At 32.2% G+C, this 19566-nt stretch overlaps 2 protein-coding genes across 3 annotated transcripts in view; one reads left to right on the top strand and one right to left on the bottom strand.

Moving 5' to 3' along the window:
* The first annotated feature begins 4967 nt into the window (after positions 1-4967).
* LOC141406487 (procathepsin L-like) lies at positions 4968-6712 on the top strand. Of its 2 annotated transcripts, XM_073992017.1 has the most exons (4): positions 4968-5106; positions 5284-5525; positions 5598-5806; positions 5867-6712. In XM_073992017.1, the coding sequence occupies exons 2-4, from the start codon at positions 5334-5336 to the stop codon at positions 6567-6569; spliced, it is 1104 nt and encodes a 367-aa protein (XP_073848118.1). In that variant the 5' UTR covers positions 4968-5106; positions 5284-5333; the 3' UTR covers positions 6570-6712. The 2 variants fall into 2 exon arrangements, with proteins under 2 accessions (XP_073848118.1, XP_073848117.1); XM_073992016.1 differs by lacking the exon at positions 4968-5106 and having other exon boundaries at positions 5261-5525.
* A 4543-nt stretch (positions 6713-11255) lies between these two features.
* LOC141386975 (protein 5NUC-like) overlaps positions 11256-19566 on the bottom strand; it is a 37752-nt gene continuing 29441 nt past the window's right edge. Inside the window, exons 6-7 of the mRNA XM_073955952.1 lie at positions 19216-19516; positions 11256-12001 (exon numbers count right to left, since the gene is read on the bottom strand). Of these exons, the coding sequence (XP_073812053.1) occupies positions 11412-12001; positions 19216-19516 (891 nt within the window). The 3' untranslated portion in view covers positions 11256-11411. The remainder of the gene's footprint in view (positions 12002-19215; positions 19517-19566) is intronic.

Genomic DNA, 19566 nt, shown 5'->3' with positions numbered 1-19566 from the left:
CATGGATAATGTTCCTGTGTAAGTTGGATAATGTGTTTAAGTAATGTGGATAACGTGGATACTTTTTTAGATTTTTAGGAAGGCGTGGATAAACTTCCTTTGCCAGTTGGATAACTTAGATAATGTCTTTAAGGCATTTGGATAATGTGGATAGAGTTTTTAAATTATTTGGAAGGCGTGAATAAAGTTCCTGTGTAAGTTGGATAATGTTTTTAAGCCATGTGGATTACGTGTATAACTTTTTTAATTTTTTAGGAAGGCGTGGATAAACTTCCTGTGTCAGTTGGATAATGTTTTTAGCCTTTTGGATAATGTTGATAATGTTTTTAATATTTTAGGACGGCGTGGATAAAGTTGCTGTGTCAGTTGGATAACTGGGATAATGTTTTAGACCATTTGGATAATGTGGATAAAGTTTTTAAATTAGTTGGAAGGTGTGGATAAAGTTCCTGTGGCAGTTGGATAATTTGGATAATGTGTTTAAGAAATTTGGATGAAGTGGATAAAGTTTCATATTTACTTGGAAGGTGTGGATAAAGTTCCTGCGCCAGTTGCACAACTTGGATAATGTTTTAAGCCATTTGGATAACGCGGATAAGGTTCCTATGCCAGTTGGATACTTAGGCCATTTGGATTACGTGGATAAGAGGTTTCAACTATTTGGAAGGAATGGATAAAGCTCCTGTGCCAGTTGGGATAACATGGATAATATTTTTGGCTATTTGGATAACGTGGACAAAGTTATTAAATAACTTGGAAGGCGTTGGATAACGTGGCTAAGGTTTTTATATTATTTGGAAGACGTGGATAAAGTTCCTGTGACAGTTGGATAACTTGCAAAATGTTTTTAATACATTTGGATAACGTTGATAAAGTTTTTAAATTATTTGGAAGGCATTGATTAAGTACCTGTGTAAGTTGGATAATGTATTTAAAACATGTGGATTACGTGGATAATTTTTTAGGAAGACGTGGGTACACTACTTATACCAGTTCGATAACTTGGATAATGTTTTTAAGCCATTTGGATAATGTGGATAAGGGTTTAAAATTATTTGGAAGGCGTGGATAATGTTCCTGTGTAAGTTGGATAATGTATTTAAGCCATGTGGATAACGTGGATATATTTTTAATATATTAGGAAGGCGTGGATAAACTTTCTGTGCCAGTTGGATAACTTGGATAATGTTTTTCAGCCATTTGGATAATGTGGATAAAGTTTTTAAATTACTTGGAAGGCGTGGATAAAGTTCCTGTGTAAGTTGGATAATGTTTTAGACCATTTGGATTACGTGGATAAGGTTTTTAAATTATTTGGAAGGCATGGATAATGTTCCTGTGTAAGTTGGATAATGTGTTTAAGTAATGTGGATAACGTGGATACTTTTTTAGATTTTTAGGAAGGCGTGGATAAACTTCCTTTGCCAGTTGGATAACTTAGATAATGTCTTTAAGGCATTTGGATAATGTGGATAGAGTTTTTAAATTATTTGGAAGGCGTGAATAAAGTTCCTGTGTAAGTTGGATAATGTTTTTAAGCCATGTGGATTACGTGTATAACTTTTTTAATTTTTTAGGAAGGCGTGGATAAACTTCCTGTGTCAGTTGGATAATGTTTTTAGCCTTTTGGATAATGTTGATAATGTTTTTAATATTTTAGGACGGCGTGGATAAAGTTGCTGTGTCAGTTGGATAACTGGGATAATGTTTTAGACCATTTGGATAATGTGGATAAAGTTTTTAAATTAGTTGGAAGGTGTGGATAAAGTTCCTGTGGCAGTTGGATAATTTGGATAATGTGTTTAAGAAATTTGGATGAAGTGGATAAAGTTTCATATTTACTTGGAAGGTGTGGATAAAGTTCCTGCGCCAGTTGCACAACTTGGATAATGTTTTAAGCCATTTGGATAACGCGGATAAGGTTCCTATGCCAGTTGGATACTTAGGCCATTTGGATTACGTGGATAAGAGGTTTCAACTATTTGGAAGGAATGGATAAAGCTCCTGTGCCAGTTGGGATAACATGGATAATATTTTTGGCTATTTGGATAACGTGGACAAAGTTATTAAATAACTTGGAAGGCGTTGGATAACGTGGCTAAGGTTTTTATATTATTTGGAAGACGTGGATAAAGTTCCTGTGACAGTTGGATAACTTGCAAAATGTTTTTAATACATTTGGATAACGTTGATAAAGTTTTTAAATTATTTGGAAGGCATTGATTAAGTACCTGTGTAAGTTGGATAATGTATTTAAAACATGTGGATTACGTGGATAATTTTTTAGGAAGACGTGGGTACACTACTTATACCAGTTCGATAACTTGGATAATGTTTTTAAGCCATTTGGATAATGTGGATAAGGGTTTAAAATTATTTGGAAGGCGTGGATAATGTTCCTGTGTAAGTTGGATAATGTATTTAAGCCATGTGGATAACGTGGATATATTTTTAATATATTAGGAAGGCGTGGATAAACTTTCTGTGCCAGTTGGATAACTTGGATAATGTTTTTCAGCCATTTGGATAATGTGGATAAAGTTTTTAAATTATTTGGAAGGCGTGGATAAAGTTCCTGTATAAGTTGGATAATGTTTTTAAGCCATGTGGATAAAGTGGATAATTTTTTTTCAATTTTTAGGAAGGCGTGGATAAACTTCCTGCGTCAATTGGATTACTTGGATAATGTTTTAAGCCATTTGGATAATGTGGATAAAGTTTTTTAAATTATTTGGAAGGCGTGGATAATGTTCCTGTGTAAGGTGGATAATGTTTTAGACCACTTTGGTAACGTGGATAAAGTTTTTAAATTATTTGCAAGGCGTGAATGAAGCTCCTGTGTAAGTTGGATAATGTGTTTAAGCCATGTGGATAACGTGGATACGTTTTTTAATTTTTTAGGAAGGTGTGGATAAACTTCCTGTGCCAGTTGGATAACTTAGATAATGTCTTTAAGCCATTTGGATAATGTGGATAAGTTGGATAATGTTTTTAAACCATGTGGATTACGTGGATAACGTTTTTAATTTTTTAGGAAGGCGTAGATAAACTTCCTGTTGCAGTTGGATAATTTTTTTTGCATTTGGATAATGTGGATAAAGTTTTTAATTTTTTAGGAAGGCGTGGTTAAATTTGCTGTGCCAGTTGGATAACTTGGATAATGTTTTAAGCCATTTGGATAATGTGGACAAAGTTTTTAAATTATTTGGAAGGCGTGGATAATGTTCCTGTGTAAGGTGGATAATGTTTTTAAGCCATGTGGATTACGTGGATAATTTTTTTTAATTTTTTAGTAGGGCGTGGATAAACTTCCTTTCCCAGTTGGACAACTTGAATAATGTTTTGAAGCCATTTGGATAACGTTGGAAGGTGTGGATAAAGTTTTTAATATTTAGCAAGGCGTGGATAAAATTCCTGTGCCAGTTGGATAGCTTGGCTAATATTTTTAAGCCATGTGGACAACGTGGATAAAGTTTTTAAATTATTTGGAAGGCGTGGATAAAGTTTCTGCGTCAGTTAGATAATTGAATATTGTTTTTAAGCCATTTGGATAATGTAGATAAAATTTTTAATTTTTTAGGAAGGCGTGGATGTTGTTGCTATGCCAGTTGGATAACGTGGATAAGGTTTTTAAATTATTTGGAAGGCGTGGATAACGTTTCTGTGTTAGGATAAGTTGGACAGTTTTTAAGCTATTTGGATAATGTGGATAACGTTTTAATTATTTGCAGAGCGTGGATAAAGTTTCTGTGCCAGTTGGATAACTTGGCAATACCCTAAATCGCGGTGTGTCATCTTTAGCTTCCAGATTTGAGGAACTTTCCATCGTTAATAATGTTCGGGATTTTGGTGAATTCGCTGTGAGTAAACATGTTGAGGTTCGATAATGTTTTTGAGCCATTTGGATAACGTGGATAAAGCTTGTTAATCTTATTGGTATCGTGGATAATGCTTCTAAGTCGAGATACACACGATCAGTTTTGACTGTCGATTTTTCGGAAATATCGATAACTGTCAAACTGTCCAGCAACCACAAAATATTTTGTGGTTGCCTGATGACTGACAAAAATGAACGGCCACACTGACAAGCAACCGATTATTTGAGCAAAACTGACAGTTAAAACTGATCGTGTGTACCCCGCTTAAGTTATTGGGATACAGTGGATAAAGTTTTTCTTTATTATCTTGATAACGTGGATAAAGTTCCACTGTCATTGTGGACAAAGTATTCACCGCCTTTCGTATAAAGCTTTCACTCCATTTGGATAATAGGTGTAAAGCTTTACGTTATACATATGTATAAAGTGAAAAAGCTTGTTAGTGACTGTTATAACACTAATACTATGTTTACATTTACGAAGTCCACTCAATTCATCTGTCAATTCCTTTGTGTGTACGTTAAATGAAAACTCATCTGAAATCGATTGGATTTCATTTGAAGTTTGAGCAATGGAATTGACAGTTGAAATCGAGTGGATTTCGTAAATGGAAACATAGTATAATAAAGCTTTCTCCCAATTTAGGTAAAGCTTTTCAGTGATTTTAATCCGTGACTCAAACCTTTATGGTAATTTTTATTCGTGGCTAAAGTTTTTTTTAGATTTTTGGAGAATTTTAAAGCTTTCAAGATGAGTTGGTATAACGTTTAAAAAGCTTCCATTCAATTTATATAACGTTGAAAAGGTTTAACACATAAAATTGCAATTTTGTATGTTATTTGGTAATATTAATAAACTAATCGAACTCAATTAAGGATGTGTCAAATTTCAATTTCAGACCACTGTGCGCACAATATGTTACAACCACTGCATGAATGATGATGATGAGGATCTATTTGAATATCATTATGAATAGTGGTGGCGTTTGTCATTTCATATTTTATTTTAGGTTCTTCCCCCTCCTCCCTATTGCAGGGTGTGTGTGGAGTAGGAGAAATTCATGGCAGATAGTTGGAGCAATGGCGAAACAGTAGCGCTAGCCGATTAGTTTGTTGTTGACCACAAATCAAATCAAGCTAATTAATAAACACGAATCGGTAATTAACGAATCTATAAAAGATGCTGTTCAAGACGGCGTGCAAATATTATCGGTCATTACATACGAAAGGTTAGTTGGTCCGGTTGTCCGCTTAATTTCTTAATCAGTCTATTATACAATAGACAGCTAGCTAGCTGGTGACGCCAAATGATTTTGCGATACGGAATCTAAAAACTCAAATCGAATTTAAATAACATTTGGTTCAATATGTTTGTAACTTTCTTCTGTTTTTCGTGTGCGCAACAGGTGTTCGGGGAATTTTTAACAAGAGCAGCAGGAATAGCGTGTGAACAGAAATGCAGTTAAGTTTGTTCCTTTTGCCATTGTGCTTTGCCTTGGCCTTTGCCCAATTTGGTGGTCTTGGTAACTTCGGCAATAGAGGTAGTAACAGTATCAGCAATACCCTAAATCGCGGTGTGGCATCTTTAGCTTCCAGATTTAAGGAACTTCCCATTGTTAATAATGTTCGGGATTTTAGTGAATTCGCTGTAAGTAAACAATTTGAGGGACATTGTGCAACCTAAGAAGGATTAGAATAACCGTGTCCACTCATTTCATAGACAAAAACTGGCCGCAAATATGCCAACGCTGCTGAAAAGTCTCTGCATGAAGGTCTTTTCAAGGATCGCCTGAACTTGGTGGACAAACAAAATAAATTATTTGAAGCCGGCAAATCCAGCTTCAAAACTGGTATCAATGCTTTTGCAGATTTTACCCATGAGGAATTTGTGTCAAAACTTACCGGTAACCGGAAATCCAGCAAGGGAGAGTAAGTAATTGCAGATTTTTATAATTTAAGAAATTAAGGAAAATGTTTTTCCCTCCTTAGAAATGCTGCCAAGAGACATCGTCAAAAGGCTGCTCCTCCGGCCGGTGCCAAAGTCCCCGACTCCTTTGATTGGCGTGAAAAGGGTGGCGTTACCCCCGTCAAATTCCAAGGAGAATGCGGTTCCTGCTGGTCATTTGCCACCACTGGTGCCATTGAGGGTCACTACTTCCGCAAAACCGGTAAATTGGTTGAATTATCCGAACAAAATCTCATCGATTGTGGCAAAGAAGATATGGGTTTGGCTGGTTGTGATGGTGGTTTCCAAGAATATGCTTTCGAATTTATTACCACCCAACAAGGTGTAGCCAAAGGTGCCAGTTATCCCTATGTGGACAAGAAGGATACCTGCCGTTATAAGACCGATTTGAAGGGTGCCGAAATTAGCGGGTTTGCCAAAATTGAACCCAAGGATGAAGTTACAATGAAAAAGGTAATTGCCACATTGGGCCCTTTGGCCTGTTCCGTCAATGGTTTGGAATCGTTGTTGCTCTACGAGAGTGGTATTTATTCCGACGAAGAATGTAACAAGGGTGAGGTAAATCACTCGGTACTCGTTGTTGGCTATGGCAGTGAAAATGGTCAGGATTATTGGATTGTCAAGAACAGTTGGGACAAGGTCTGGGGTGAGGAGGGTTATTTCCGCTTGCCGCGTGGCAACAATTTCTGTGGCATTGCTTTGGAGTGCAGTTATCCCATTGTTTAAAGCGGAAGGATAATGGCTGAAACTCAATGTTTTTCCCAAAACTGTAGTATTTAGGATAATGATTACGATGCAATGAAAACGTTTGTAGATTTTCTATTTAAGATTAAATTTAATAAAAAATCTGAAAAGAAATTAAAAAAAAATGAGTCATGTGGATAAAGTCATTAATCTTTTTGGATAATGAGGATACAATTTCTTTGTAGGTTGGTTAACTTTTATACATATTCAAGCAATTCGCATAACGGATACAATTTTAAGCCATTTTGATAAAGTGGATAAAGTTTTTATTGTGTTTGAAAGGCGTGAATAAAGTTCGTGTGTCAGTTTCAAAACTTGAATAATGTTTTTGAGCCATTTGGATAAGGTAGATAAAGTTTCTTACGTATTTAAAAAGCGTGGATAAAGTTCCTGAACCACTTATATATCTAGGATGATGTTCTTAAGTCAACTGGATAGCGTTGATAAAGTTTTGAAATTAATTAAAATGCGTGGATAAAATTTCTATGTCAGTTGGATAACTTGGATAATGTTTTACGCCATTAGGATGACGTGGATAAAGTCTTTTAAATTATTTGACAGGCATGGATAAAGTTCATGGGCCAGTTGGATAACTTGGATAATATTTTCAAGTAATTTGGATAATGTGGATAAAGTTTTTAAGTATTACGCATGCGTGGATAAAGTTACTGTGCCAAATGGATAAGTTGGATAAAATTTTTAAATTATTTGGGATGGGTAGATATAGTTCCTGAGCCAGTTGGATAACTTCTATAATGTTATAAGCCACTTGGATAACGTGAATAAAGTATTTCAATTTTTTAAAAGGCGTGAATATATTTCTTATGCTAGTTGAATAACTTGGATAATACTTTTAAGTCATTTTCGATAACGTGGATAAAGTTTTAAAATTATTTGGGGGCGTACATACATTTTTTGTACCAGTTGCATGACGCGGATAATGCTTTAAGTCATTTGGATAAAGTGGATAAAGTTTTTAAGTTATGTGGAAGGCGTGGATAATGTTCCTGTGCCAGCTGGATATCATGGATAATGCTTTAAAGCCATTTGGATAACGTGGATAAAGTTTTTCAATTATTTGGAATATGCGGATAAAGTTCCTCTGTCAGTTGGATAACTTGGATAATGTTTTTAAGCTAATTGGACAACGTGGATAAAGTTTTAAAATTATCTGGAAGGCTGGATAGAGTTTTATTTAGATAATATTTTTAAGCCATTTGGATTACGTCGATAAAGTTTTAAATTCTTTAGAAGGCTTGGATAAAGTACCTGTGCTAGTTCCATAACTAGGACAATGTTTTTAGCCATTTGGATAAAGTGGATGAAGTTTTTAAATTATTTGAAAGGCGTGGATAAAATTCCTGTGTAATTTGTATAGTTTGGATAAAGTTTTTGTACCAGTCGGATAACTTTTATAATATTATTAAGCCATTTGGATAACGTGTATAAAGTTTTTAAATTATTTGGTAGGCGTGGATAAAGTTCCTGTGCCAGTTTGATAACATGGATAATGTTTTAAAGCCTTTTGGATAACGTGGATAAAGTTTTTCAATTATTTGGAATGTGGGGATAAAGTTCCTCCGCTAGTTGTATAACTTGGATAATGTTTTTAAGATATTTGGATAACGTGGATAAAGTTTTTAAATCATTTAGAAGCCGTGGATAGAGTTTCTGTGTCATTTGTATAATTTGGATAAAGTTTTTGTACCATTAGGATAACTTTTATAATGTTATTAATCCACTTGGATAACGTGTATAAAGTTTTTAAATTATTTGGTGGGTGTGGATAAAGTTCCTGTGCCAGTTGGATAACATTGATAATATGTTAAAGCCACTTGGATAACCTGGATAAAGTTTTTCAATTATTTAGAATGTGTGGATAAAGTTCCTCTGCCAGTTGGATAGCTTGGATAATGTTTTTAAGATATTTGGATAACGTGGATAAAGTCTTGACATTATTTAGAAGGCGTGCATAAAGTTCATGTGCCCGTTGGATAACTTAGACAATGTTTTTAGCCATTTGGATAACGTGGATAAAGTTCTTAAATTATTTGCAAGGCATGGACAAAGTTCCTGTGCCAGTTGTATAACTTGGATAATGTTTTTAAGCTATTTGGATAACGTGGATAGAGTTTTTACATTATTTAGAAGGCGGGGATAAAGTTCCTGTGCCAATTGGATAACTTGGATAATGTTTTTAAGCCATTTGGATAATGTGGGTAAAGTTTTTAAATTATTTGAAAGGCGTGGATAACGTTTCTATGTCATTTGAATAACTTGGATAAAATTTTTACATTATGTGGAAGGCGTCGATAAAGTTCCTGTGCCAATTGGATAATGTTTCTAAGCCATTTGGATAACGGGATAACGTTGATAAATTGTTTGGAAGGCGTGGATAAATTTTCTGTGTTTGGATAATGTTATTAAGCCATTTGGATAACGTGGATAGAGTTTTTATATTATTTAGAACGCGTGGATAAAGTTCCTGTGCCAGTTGGTTAACTTGGGTAATGCTTTTAAAACATTTGGATAACGGGATGAAGTTTTTTAAGTATTTGAAAGGCGTGGATAATGTTATTAAAACATTTGGATAACGTGGATAAGGTTTTAAATTATTTGGAATGGGTGGATAAAGTTCTTGTGTCATTTAAATAACTTGGATAACGTTTTTACATTATGATGGAGGCGTGGATAAAGTTTCCGTTCCTGTTGGATAACTTGGATAATCTTTTTAAGTCATTTGGATAACGTTTTTAAATTATTTAGAAGGCGTGGATAAAATTTCTGTGTCATTTGAATAACTTGGATAAAGTTTTTACATTATGTGGAAGGCGTGGATAAAGTTCCTGTGTCAGTTGGATAACTTGGATAATGTTTTAAAGCCATTTGGGCAACGGGGTAAATTTTTTAAATTATTTGGAAAGGGTGGATAAAGTTTCTGTACCAATGTATAACTTGGATAATGTTATTAAGCCATTTGGATAACGTGGATAGAGTGTTTACATTATTTAGAAGGCGTGGATAAAGTTCCTGTGCCAGTTGGATAACTTGGATAATGTTTTGAAAACATTTGGATAAGGTTTTTAAATTATTTGAAAGGCGTGGATAATGTTTTTAAGACATTTGGATAACGTGGATAACGTTTTTTAAATTATTTGAAAGGCGTGGATAAAGTTTATGTGCCATTTGAATAACTTGGATAAAATTTTTACATTATGTGAAAGGCGTGAATAAAGGTCCTGCTTCAATTGGATAACTTGAATAATGTTTTTAAGTCATTTGGATAAAGGGATAACGTTTTTAAATTGTTTGGAAGGCGTGGATATAGTTCCTTTGCCAGTTGGATAACTTGGATAATGTTTTTAAGACATTTGGATAACGTGGATAAGGTTTTTTAAATTATTTGAAAGGCGTGGATAAAGTTTCTGTGTCATTTGAATAACTTGGATAAAGTTTTTACATTATGTTGAAGGCGTGGATAAAGTTCCTGTGCCAGTTGTATAGCTTGGATAATGTTATTAAGCCATTTGGATAACGTGGATAGAGTTTTTACATTATTTAGAAGGCATGGATAAAGTTCCTGTGCCAGTTGGATAACTTGGATAATGTTTTAAAAAACATTTGGATAACGGGATAAGGTTTTTAAATTATTTGAAAGGCGTGGATAATGTTTTTAAGACATTTGGATAATGTGGATAAGGTTTTAAATTATTTGGAATGTGTGGATAAAGTTCTTGTGTCATTTGAATAACTTGGATAAAGTTTTTACATTATTTGAAAGGCGTAGATAAAGTTCCTGTGCTAGTTGGATAACTTGGATAACTTTTTAAACCATTTAGTGGATAGCGTTTCTGAGTCAGTTAGAATACTTGGATAATGTTTTCAAGCCATTTGTATAACGTGGATAAAGATTTTTAAGTATTTAGAAAGCGTGGATAAATTTCCTGGGCCAGTTGGATAACGTGGATAATGTTTTCATTTTAAATGTTTCATTTTAAAGGCGTGGTGGCGTGGTTATAGTTCCAGTGTCAGTTGGATAACTTGGATAAAGCAAGCATTTTGCACCTTTACATCCCTTAGGGAACTTTTACACTGGCGTTTATAATCATCATAATAAAGCTATTTTCATTTTCTTTCAAAGATATTTCCATACATTTTAGGACAAACGAAATGATCATTATCGTGGTAATAAAGAACGGTATAAACTTAGTCTGAGGTAACGTATACAAAATTCTTATAGCCTGGTTATATTATTGTTTTTTTTTTGCCGGGTTAACCTCCTTTATGAGGATTTATTTGACATTAAAAACCCAGTAGGTTTATTAAATCCGGTTACATGTAAAGGTATTATTAAATCATTTGGACGAGGATAACGCCATGTTTACATTAGAGCTTTATACTAAGTTTACATTTACGAAATTGAGTGGATTTCAACTGTCAATTCCTTTGTGTATACGTCAAATGAAATCTCATTTGAAATTCATTGGATTGACGTTTAAGCAATGGAATTGACAGTTGAAATCGAGAGGAATTCGTGAAGTGTCAACCTTACATTATGCCGTTTGACCACTTTTATGAGGATTTATTTGTCCATAGGCAATGGTTTTGACAGTTGAAACCCACTGGATTAACTAAATCCAGTTATACGAACTTCTCAGAATTAAATAGACTTTCAAAAAACGTTGTTTTATTTCACTTTTTTAATTAAACTTAATTTACAAAAAATACATTATAGACAATCAGAACATAACAACAATACAACTGAAATTAGTTTCCTGAGTTTTTTCTTTGGCTATTCTTCTAATACGCAGTAATGAATGGCCTCTAGTTGAATAATCTGAGTGAAATCAATGACAGCACCAGCAACAATCCTGAACTGACAACAGCAAAAGCTCCATCGCCACCACCGTCCTCGCCATTGCCACTCTCATCCTTCTTAATGATGGTAATACGTTCCTCAACCTGAGGATAAACAAAATCATGACGTCTTAAATACTCTATCAGAGCATCCGAATCCAGTTTGGTCATGCGTATGGGTTCGGCACCACCTGCCTCTACGAAAGTATGACCGTCACCACCATCCAAAAGGAAGAAAGGTACAATTACATTGTAATGTTTCGTTTGATCCAATGGCTCAAAGGTCGGTACACTACAAGCAGCACAACGTACTTCGGCGCTAACGACACGATTACCGGCAGGACGGTTATAGTCATAGGTTACATGGACACCGGACATTTGTAGGAAACCACCACTGGAGTCACGTTCATGCATTATGGCGGAATGTTCCAGAGCTCCAAGTAATGTTTTACCCGATATTTTCGTTACATACAAATCATTGTTGAATGGCAGCACGCCAACAGCATCGGCAGCAAGGATGGAACCATCGGAACGTTTTTCAATGGAGTTGCGAATACCTAAAGAGAGGGGGAGAAGATGGATACATCATTAGAGGTTGAAAAGGTTGAATTAAATTATGGGTTAGATAAGTTATTTAGATTATACGAACAAAAAATCCAAATAACCTGGATAAATTATCTGTGTTTCCAAATAACTCGTATAACTTATCTACGTTATCTAAATAACGTTGATAATTTATCTACGTTGTCTTAATAACGTGGATAATTTATATATGTTATCTAAATAAATTAGATAATTTATCTAAGTTATTTCGCTAAGGTGGATAAATTATCTACATTGACTAACTAACGTGGACAACTTCTCTTCGTTATCTAAATAATGTGGAAAATTTATCTAAGTTATATAAATAATGTGGATAATGTGTTTACGTTATCTTAATAGCGCGGATAATCTATCTACGTGAAGTAAATAACGTGGATAATTTATTTATGTTATCTAATGGAATTGGATCATTTATCTACGTTATCCAAATAAGGGGGATAACTTTTCTACGTTTTCATTATATTGTGGTTAATGTATATACGTTATCTAAATAACGCGGATAATTTATCTACGTTGTCTAAATAACGTGGATAATTTATCTACGTTATCCAAATAACTTGGATAAATTACCTACGGTATCAAAAAACGTGGATAACTTATCTACGTTATCTAATTAACTTAGAAAATTTATCCACGTTGTCCAAATAACGTGGATAAATTATCTATGTCATCTAATTGACTTTATTTGATTTATATATGTTATCTAAATAACGTGAATAATTTATCTATTATTATGGACTGGGATCATTATCTACGTTATCCAAATAAGGTGGATAAGTTATCTACGTTATCTAAATATTGTGGTTACCGTATATACGTTATCTAAATAACGCCGATAATTTATCTAAATGACGTTATCGAAATAACATGGATAACTTATCTATGTTATCTAATTAACTTGGATAATTCACCTACGTTATGCAAATAATATGGATAACTTATCTATGTTGTCTAATTGACTAGGATCATTTATCTAGGTTATCCAAATAACGCGGATAATTTATCTACGTTATCTAAACATTGCGGTTAATGTATAAACGTTATCTAGATAACGCGGATAATGCATTTACGTTACCTTAACAACGTGGAAAATCTATTTAGGTTATCTAAATAACGTGGATAATTGACTTGGATTATTTATCTACGTTATCCAATTAACTTGGATAAATTACCTACGTTATCAAAAATACGTGAATAACTTATCCATGTTATCTAATTAACTTGGATAATTTATCTATGTTATCGAATTAGCGTGGATAATTTATCAACGTTATCCAAATAACGTAGACAATTTATCTGCGTTATTTAATTAACTTGGATAAATTATCTACGTTATCCAAATAACGTGTCTAATTTACCTAAGTTTTCTAATCAACTTGGATAAATTATCTACGTTATTATCTTATTAACTTTGATAAATTATGTAAGTTATCCTAATAACGTGGATAACTTATGTACGTTATCTAAATAACGTGGGTAACTTATCCACGTTATCTAACTAGCGTGGATAATTTATCTACATTATCTAAATGACGTGGATAACATATCTATGTTATCTAACTAACGCTGTAATTGTATCTGCGTTATCTAATTAACGTGTATAAGCTATCTACATTATCTATATAACGTAGATAATTTATCTATTTTATATAAATAACGTGGATAACTTATCTACATTATCTAAATAACGTGTATAAGCTATCTACTTTATCTAAGTAACGTGGATAATTTATCTATGTTATATAAATAACGTGGATAAATTATCTACGTTATCTAAATAACGTGAATAATATATTTACGTTATCTAATTAACTTGGATAATTTGCCTACTTTATATAGTTAACGTGGATAACTAATCTACGTTATCTAAACAGCGTGGATAATTTATCTACGTTATATAAATAGCGTGGATAATGTATCTACAGTATCTAATTAACGTGGATAATTCATCTTTGTTATTTAAATAACGTGGATAACTTATATACTTTATCTAATTAACGTGGACACGTTATCTAAATAGCATGGATAATTTATCTACGTTATCTAATTAACGAGGATAATTCATCTTTGTTATATAAATATCGTGGATAACTTATCTACGTTATCTAAATAACGTGGATAACTTATCTACGTTATCTAATTAACTTGGATAATTTGACGAATGTATATAGTTAACGTAGATAACTAATCTACGTTATCTAAACAGCGTGGATAATTTATCTACGTTATCTAAATAGCGTGGATAATTTATCTACGTTATCCAATTAACGTGGATAATTCATCTTTGTTATTTAAATAACGTGGTTAACTTATATACTTTATCTAATTAACGTGGATACGTTATCTAAATAGCGTGGATAATTTATCTACGTTATCTAATTAACGAGGATAATTCATCTTTGTTATTTAAATAACGAGGATAACTTATATACTTTATCTAATTAACGTGGATAATTTATCTATGTTATATAAATAACGTCTATAACTTATCTACGTTATCTAATTAACTTGGATAATTTGCCTAATTTATATAGTTAACGTAAATAACTAATCTGCGTTATCTAAACAGCGTGGATAATTTATCTACGTTATCTAAATAGCGTGGATAATTTATCTACGTTATCTATATAAATTAGATAATTTATCTATGTTATTTCGTTAAAGTGGATAATTTAACTACATTGACTAAATAACGTGGACAACTTCTTTTCTTTATCTAAATAATGTGGAAAATTTATCTAAGTTATATAAATAATGTGGATAATGTATTTACGCTATCTTAATAGCGTGGATAATCTATCTACGTGATGTAAATAACGTGGATAATATATTTATGTTATCTAATTGACTTGGATCATTTATCTAGGTTATCCAATTAACGCGGATAATTTATCTACGTTATTTAAACATTGTGGTTAATGTATAAACGTTATCTAGATGACGCGGATAATGTATTTACGTTATCTTAATAGCGTGGATAATTTATCTACGTTATCTAAATAACGTGGATAATTTATCTACGTTATCCAATGGACTGGGATCATTATCTACGTTATCCAAATAAGGTGGATAACTTATCTACATTATCTAAATATTGTGGTTACCGTATATATGTTATCTTAATAACGCCGATAATTTATCTAAGTTATCTAAATATCGTGGATAATTTACCTGCGTTATCCAAATAACATGGATAACTTACCTATGTTATCTAATTAACTTGGATAATTTATCTACGTTATGCAAATAACGTGGATAAATTATCTATGTTATCTAGCTGACTAGGATCATTTATCTAGGTTATCCAAATAACGCGGATAATTTATCTACGTTATCTAAACATTGTGGTTAATGTATAAACGTTATCTAGATGACGCAGATAATGTATTTACGTTATCTTAATAACATGGACAATCTATCTACGTTATCTAAATAACGTGAATAATTGACTTGGATTATTTATCTACGTTATCCAATTAACTTGGATAAATTACCTACGTTATCAAAAATACGTAGATAACTTATCTATGTTATCTAATTAGCGTGGATAATTTATCAACGTTATCCAAATAACGTATACAATTTATCTGCGTTATTTAATTAACTTGGATAAATTATCTATGTTATCCAAATAACGTGTGTAATTTAAATAACGCGGGAATTGTATCTATGTTATCTAATTAACGTGTATAAGCTATCTACATTATCTATATAACGTAGATAATTTATCTATGTTATATAAATAACGTGGATAACTAATCTACGTTATCTAAACAGCGTGGATAATTTATCTACGTTATCTAAATAGCGTGGATAATGTATCTACGTTATCTAATTAACGTGGATAATTCATCTTTGTTATTTAAATAACGTGGATGACTTATATACTTTATCTAATTAACGTGGATACGTTATCTAAATAGCGTGGATAATTTATCTACGTTATCTAATTAACGAGGATAATTCATCTTTGTTATTTAAATAACGAGGATAACTTATATACTTTATCTAATTAACGTGGATAATTTATCTATGTTATATAAATAACGTGGATAAGTTATCTACGTTATCTAATTAACTTGGATAATTTGCCCAATTTATATAGTTAACGTGAATAACTTATCTACGTTATCTAAACAGCGTGGATAATTTATCTACGTTATCTAAATAGCGTGGATAATTTATCTACGTTATCTAAATAGCGTGGATAATTTATCTACGTTATCTTATTAACGTGGATAATTCATCTTTGTTATTTAAATAACGTGGATAACTTATATACTTTATCTAATTAACATGGATACGTTATCTAATTAGCGTGGATAATTTATCTACGTTATCTAATTAACGTGGATAATTCATCTTTGTTATTTAAATAACGTGGATAACTTATATACTTTATCTAATTAACGTGGATAATTTATCTATGTTTTATAAATAACGTGAATAATTTATCTATGTTATCTAATTAACTTGGATAATTTGCCTAATTTATATAGTTAACATGGATAACTAATCTACTTTATCTAAACATCGTGGATAATTTATCTACGTTATCTAAATAGCGTGGATAATTTATCTACATTATCTAAATAGCGTGGATAATTTATCTTTATTATTTAAATAACGTGGATAACTTATATACTGTTACGAATGTAACTGATAGGTTTAAGTTAATTTAGTTTAATTTCCGTTAATTTAAAAATTTGAATTGTAACGTAACGTTTTATTACGCAGTTATTTTATTTAAGCAACAACAACTACCATGTAGAACTCTCTTCATCATTCTAGTCGTTACATTTCCTTTTGTTAATGTTCTTTTGTTTGTTTTGCCATAATCATGTAATTATCGTTTAGTTTGTTACTTCTTTTCTTGCATTTATTTGTTGTTGTAATTACGTCATTGATCATCCCCCATGTATGTGAGTCTGGTTGTTCGCTTAGTGCGAATGTGCGTCTGTGTGTTCGTTGTACATATTCGTTGCCAGACATTTTCTAGAGGACTCTCGAACAGGGAGACTTTGGGATATAAATACAGGGGAACTGGCAATGACGAGTTGAGTTGTGTTTTAAGCGTTGAACTGAACAGATCGGTTAAAGAATTGCTGCGTGCTAACTAGAGACTAGCTGTGTGCTTTGTAATTAAAGTCGGTTCTGAATAAGTGTAATAAAGTAAATAAAGCATTGTAGAAACGTAATCTAAAACGAACCCTGTTTTATTTGGTACAAATCGTATCGGGGAATAAAACAACGTCTACACGGAGATTAGTTAAATCTAATTCCGTAACAATACTTTACCTAATTAACGTGGATACGTTATCTAATTAGCGTGGATAATTTATCTACGTTATCTAATTAACGTGGATAATTCATCTTTGTTATTTAAATAACGTGGATAATTTATCTACTTTATCTAATTAACGTGGATAATTTATCTATGTTATATAAATAACGTGGATAACTTATCTACGTTATGTAATTAACGAGCATAATTTATCTACGTTATCTATACAATGTGTGTAATTTATCTACATTATCTAAATAATGAGCAAAATGTATATATGTTATCTTAATAAAGTGGATAATTTATCTACGTTATCCAAATAACGTAGATAACTTATACACGTAGTCTAAAAAACGTGAATAAATTATCCACGTAATCTAAACAACGTGGATAGTTTATCTATATTGTCTTAAAACGTGAATAATTTATCTACGTTATCTAAATAAGGCAAATAACTTATCTCCGTAATCTAAATAACGTGGATATCTTATCTGCTTTATCCAATTAGCATGAATTATTTATCCACTTTGTCTTTATAACGTGGATAATTTACCTGCTTTAACCATTTAACATGAATTACTTATATACTTTATCTAATTAACGTGGATAATTTATCTATGTTATAGAAATAACGTGGATAACTAATCTACGTTATCTAAACAAGGTGGATAATTTATCTACGTTATCTAAATAGCGTGGATAATTTATCTACGTTATCTAAATAGCGTGGATAATTTATCTACGTTATCTAATTAACGAGGATAATTCATCATTGTTATTTGAATAACGTGGATAACTTATATACTTCATCTAATTAACGTGGATAATTTATCTATGTTATATAAATAATGTGGATAATTTATCTATGTTATATAAATAATGTGGATAACTTATCTACGTTATCTAATTAACTTGGATAATTTGCCTAATTTATATAGTTAACGTGGATAACTAATCTACGTTATCTAAACAGCGTGGATAATTTATCTATGTTATATAAATAACGTGGATAACTTATCTACGTTATCTAATTAACGAGCATAATTTTTTTTACGTTATCTAAATAGCGTGGATAATTTATCTACATTATCTAATTAATGAGGAAAATGTATATATGTTATCTTAATAAAGTGGATAATTTATCTACGTTATCCAAATAACGTAGATAACTTATACACGTAGTCTAAGAAACGTGGATAAATTATCCACGTAATCTAAACAACGTGGATAGTTTATCTATATTGTCTTAAAACGTGAATAATTTATCTACGTTATCTAAATAAGGCAAATAACTTATCTCCGTAATCTAAATAACGTGGATATCTTATCTGCTTTATCCAATTAGCATGAATTATTTATCTACATTCTCTTTATAACGTGGATAATTTATCTGCTTTATCCATTTAACACGAATTACTTATTCACTTTAACTAAATGATTTGGATAATTTATCTACGTCATCTATTTAAGTGGATAACTTATCTACGTCATACAAGTAACTTGGATAACTTGTCCACGTTATCAAAATAACGTAGATTTATCTGCTTTATCCATTTAACATTAATTACTTATCCACTTTATCCTAATAACGTGGATAATTTATCTACGTCATCTATTTAAGTGGATAACTTATCTACGTCATCTAAATAACTTGGATAACTTGTCCACGTTATTCAAATACCGTAGATCATTCAACTGTTCGTTATTCAAATAACTTGGATAAATTATCTAAGTTTTAACTTGGATAATTTACCTACTTTATCGAAATAACTTGGATAACTTATCTACATTATTCTGATTACATGTGATACGGATAACTTATCTATGTTATGGTGTTCAATTTATCTTGTTATCTCCAATAACTTTGCTAGCCTCCGAACTTACCACCACCCTGAATAAAAGCAATAGCAGCATCAGTCCAATAGGCACCACCCAAATCATCCAAAACACGAGCATGGATCATGGAGTCGGCAACCAGATTACCCAAATTACATTCCTCAGAACGGCAGATTTCCGAGCGACCTTCTAAATGGACTTTGGTATGGCCGACAATATCATTTTCCAAGGCTTCGACGGCAGGACGATAAGTTTCCAACAATTGCAAGACATCATCTTCGCGAGGCACCGAGGCATTCAAAAGGATGGGTGTGCCATCGAATTCCAAGAGGTTGCCATCTTTGTCAAACTGAAAGTACACCAAAAGATTAGTAGGGGATTCCAGAGGTTTCTAAATTG

This window comes from Musca autumnalis, unplaced genomic scaffold (assembly GCF_047663935.1).
Source record: "Musca autumnalis isolate F117 unplaced genomic scaffold, ASM4766393v1 scaffold_5, whole genome shotgun sequence".
In the NCBI taxonomy this organism is placed as follows: Eukaryota; Metazoa; Arthropoda; class Insecta; order Diptera; family Muscidae; genus Musca; species Musca autumnalis.
This window is presented reverse-complemented; position numbering and strand designations above follow the sequence as displayed.

Bases quoted from the DNA above. Each gene is read 5' to 3' on its own strand.
- LOC141406487 (XM_073992017.1), top strand. From the start codon at position 5,334: ATGCAGTTAAGTTTGTTCCTTTTGCCATTGTGCTTTGCCTTGGCCTTT. The intron at 5,526-5,597 runs GTAAGTAAACAA...CTCATTTCATAG, and splicing joins GGGATTTTAGTGAATTCGCT to ACAAAAACTGGCCGCAAATA. The intron at 5,807-5,866 runs GTAAGTAATTGC...TTCCCTCCTTAG, and splicing joins CGGAAATCCAGCAAGGGAGA to AAATGCTGCCAAGAGACATC.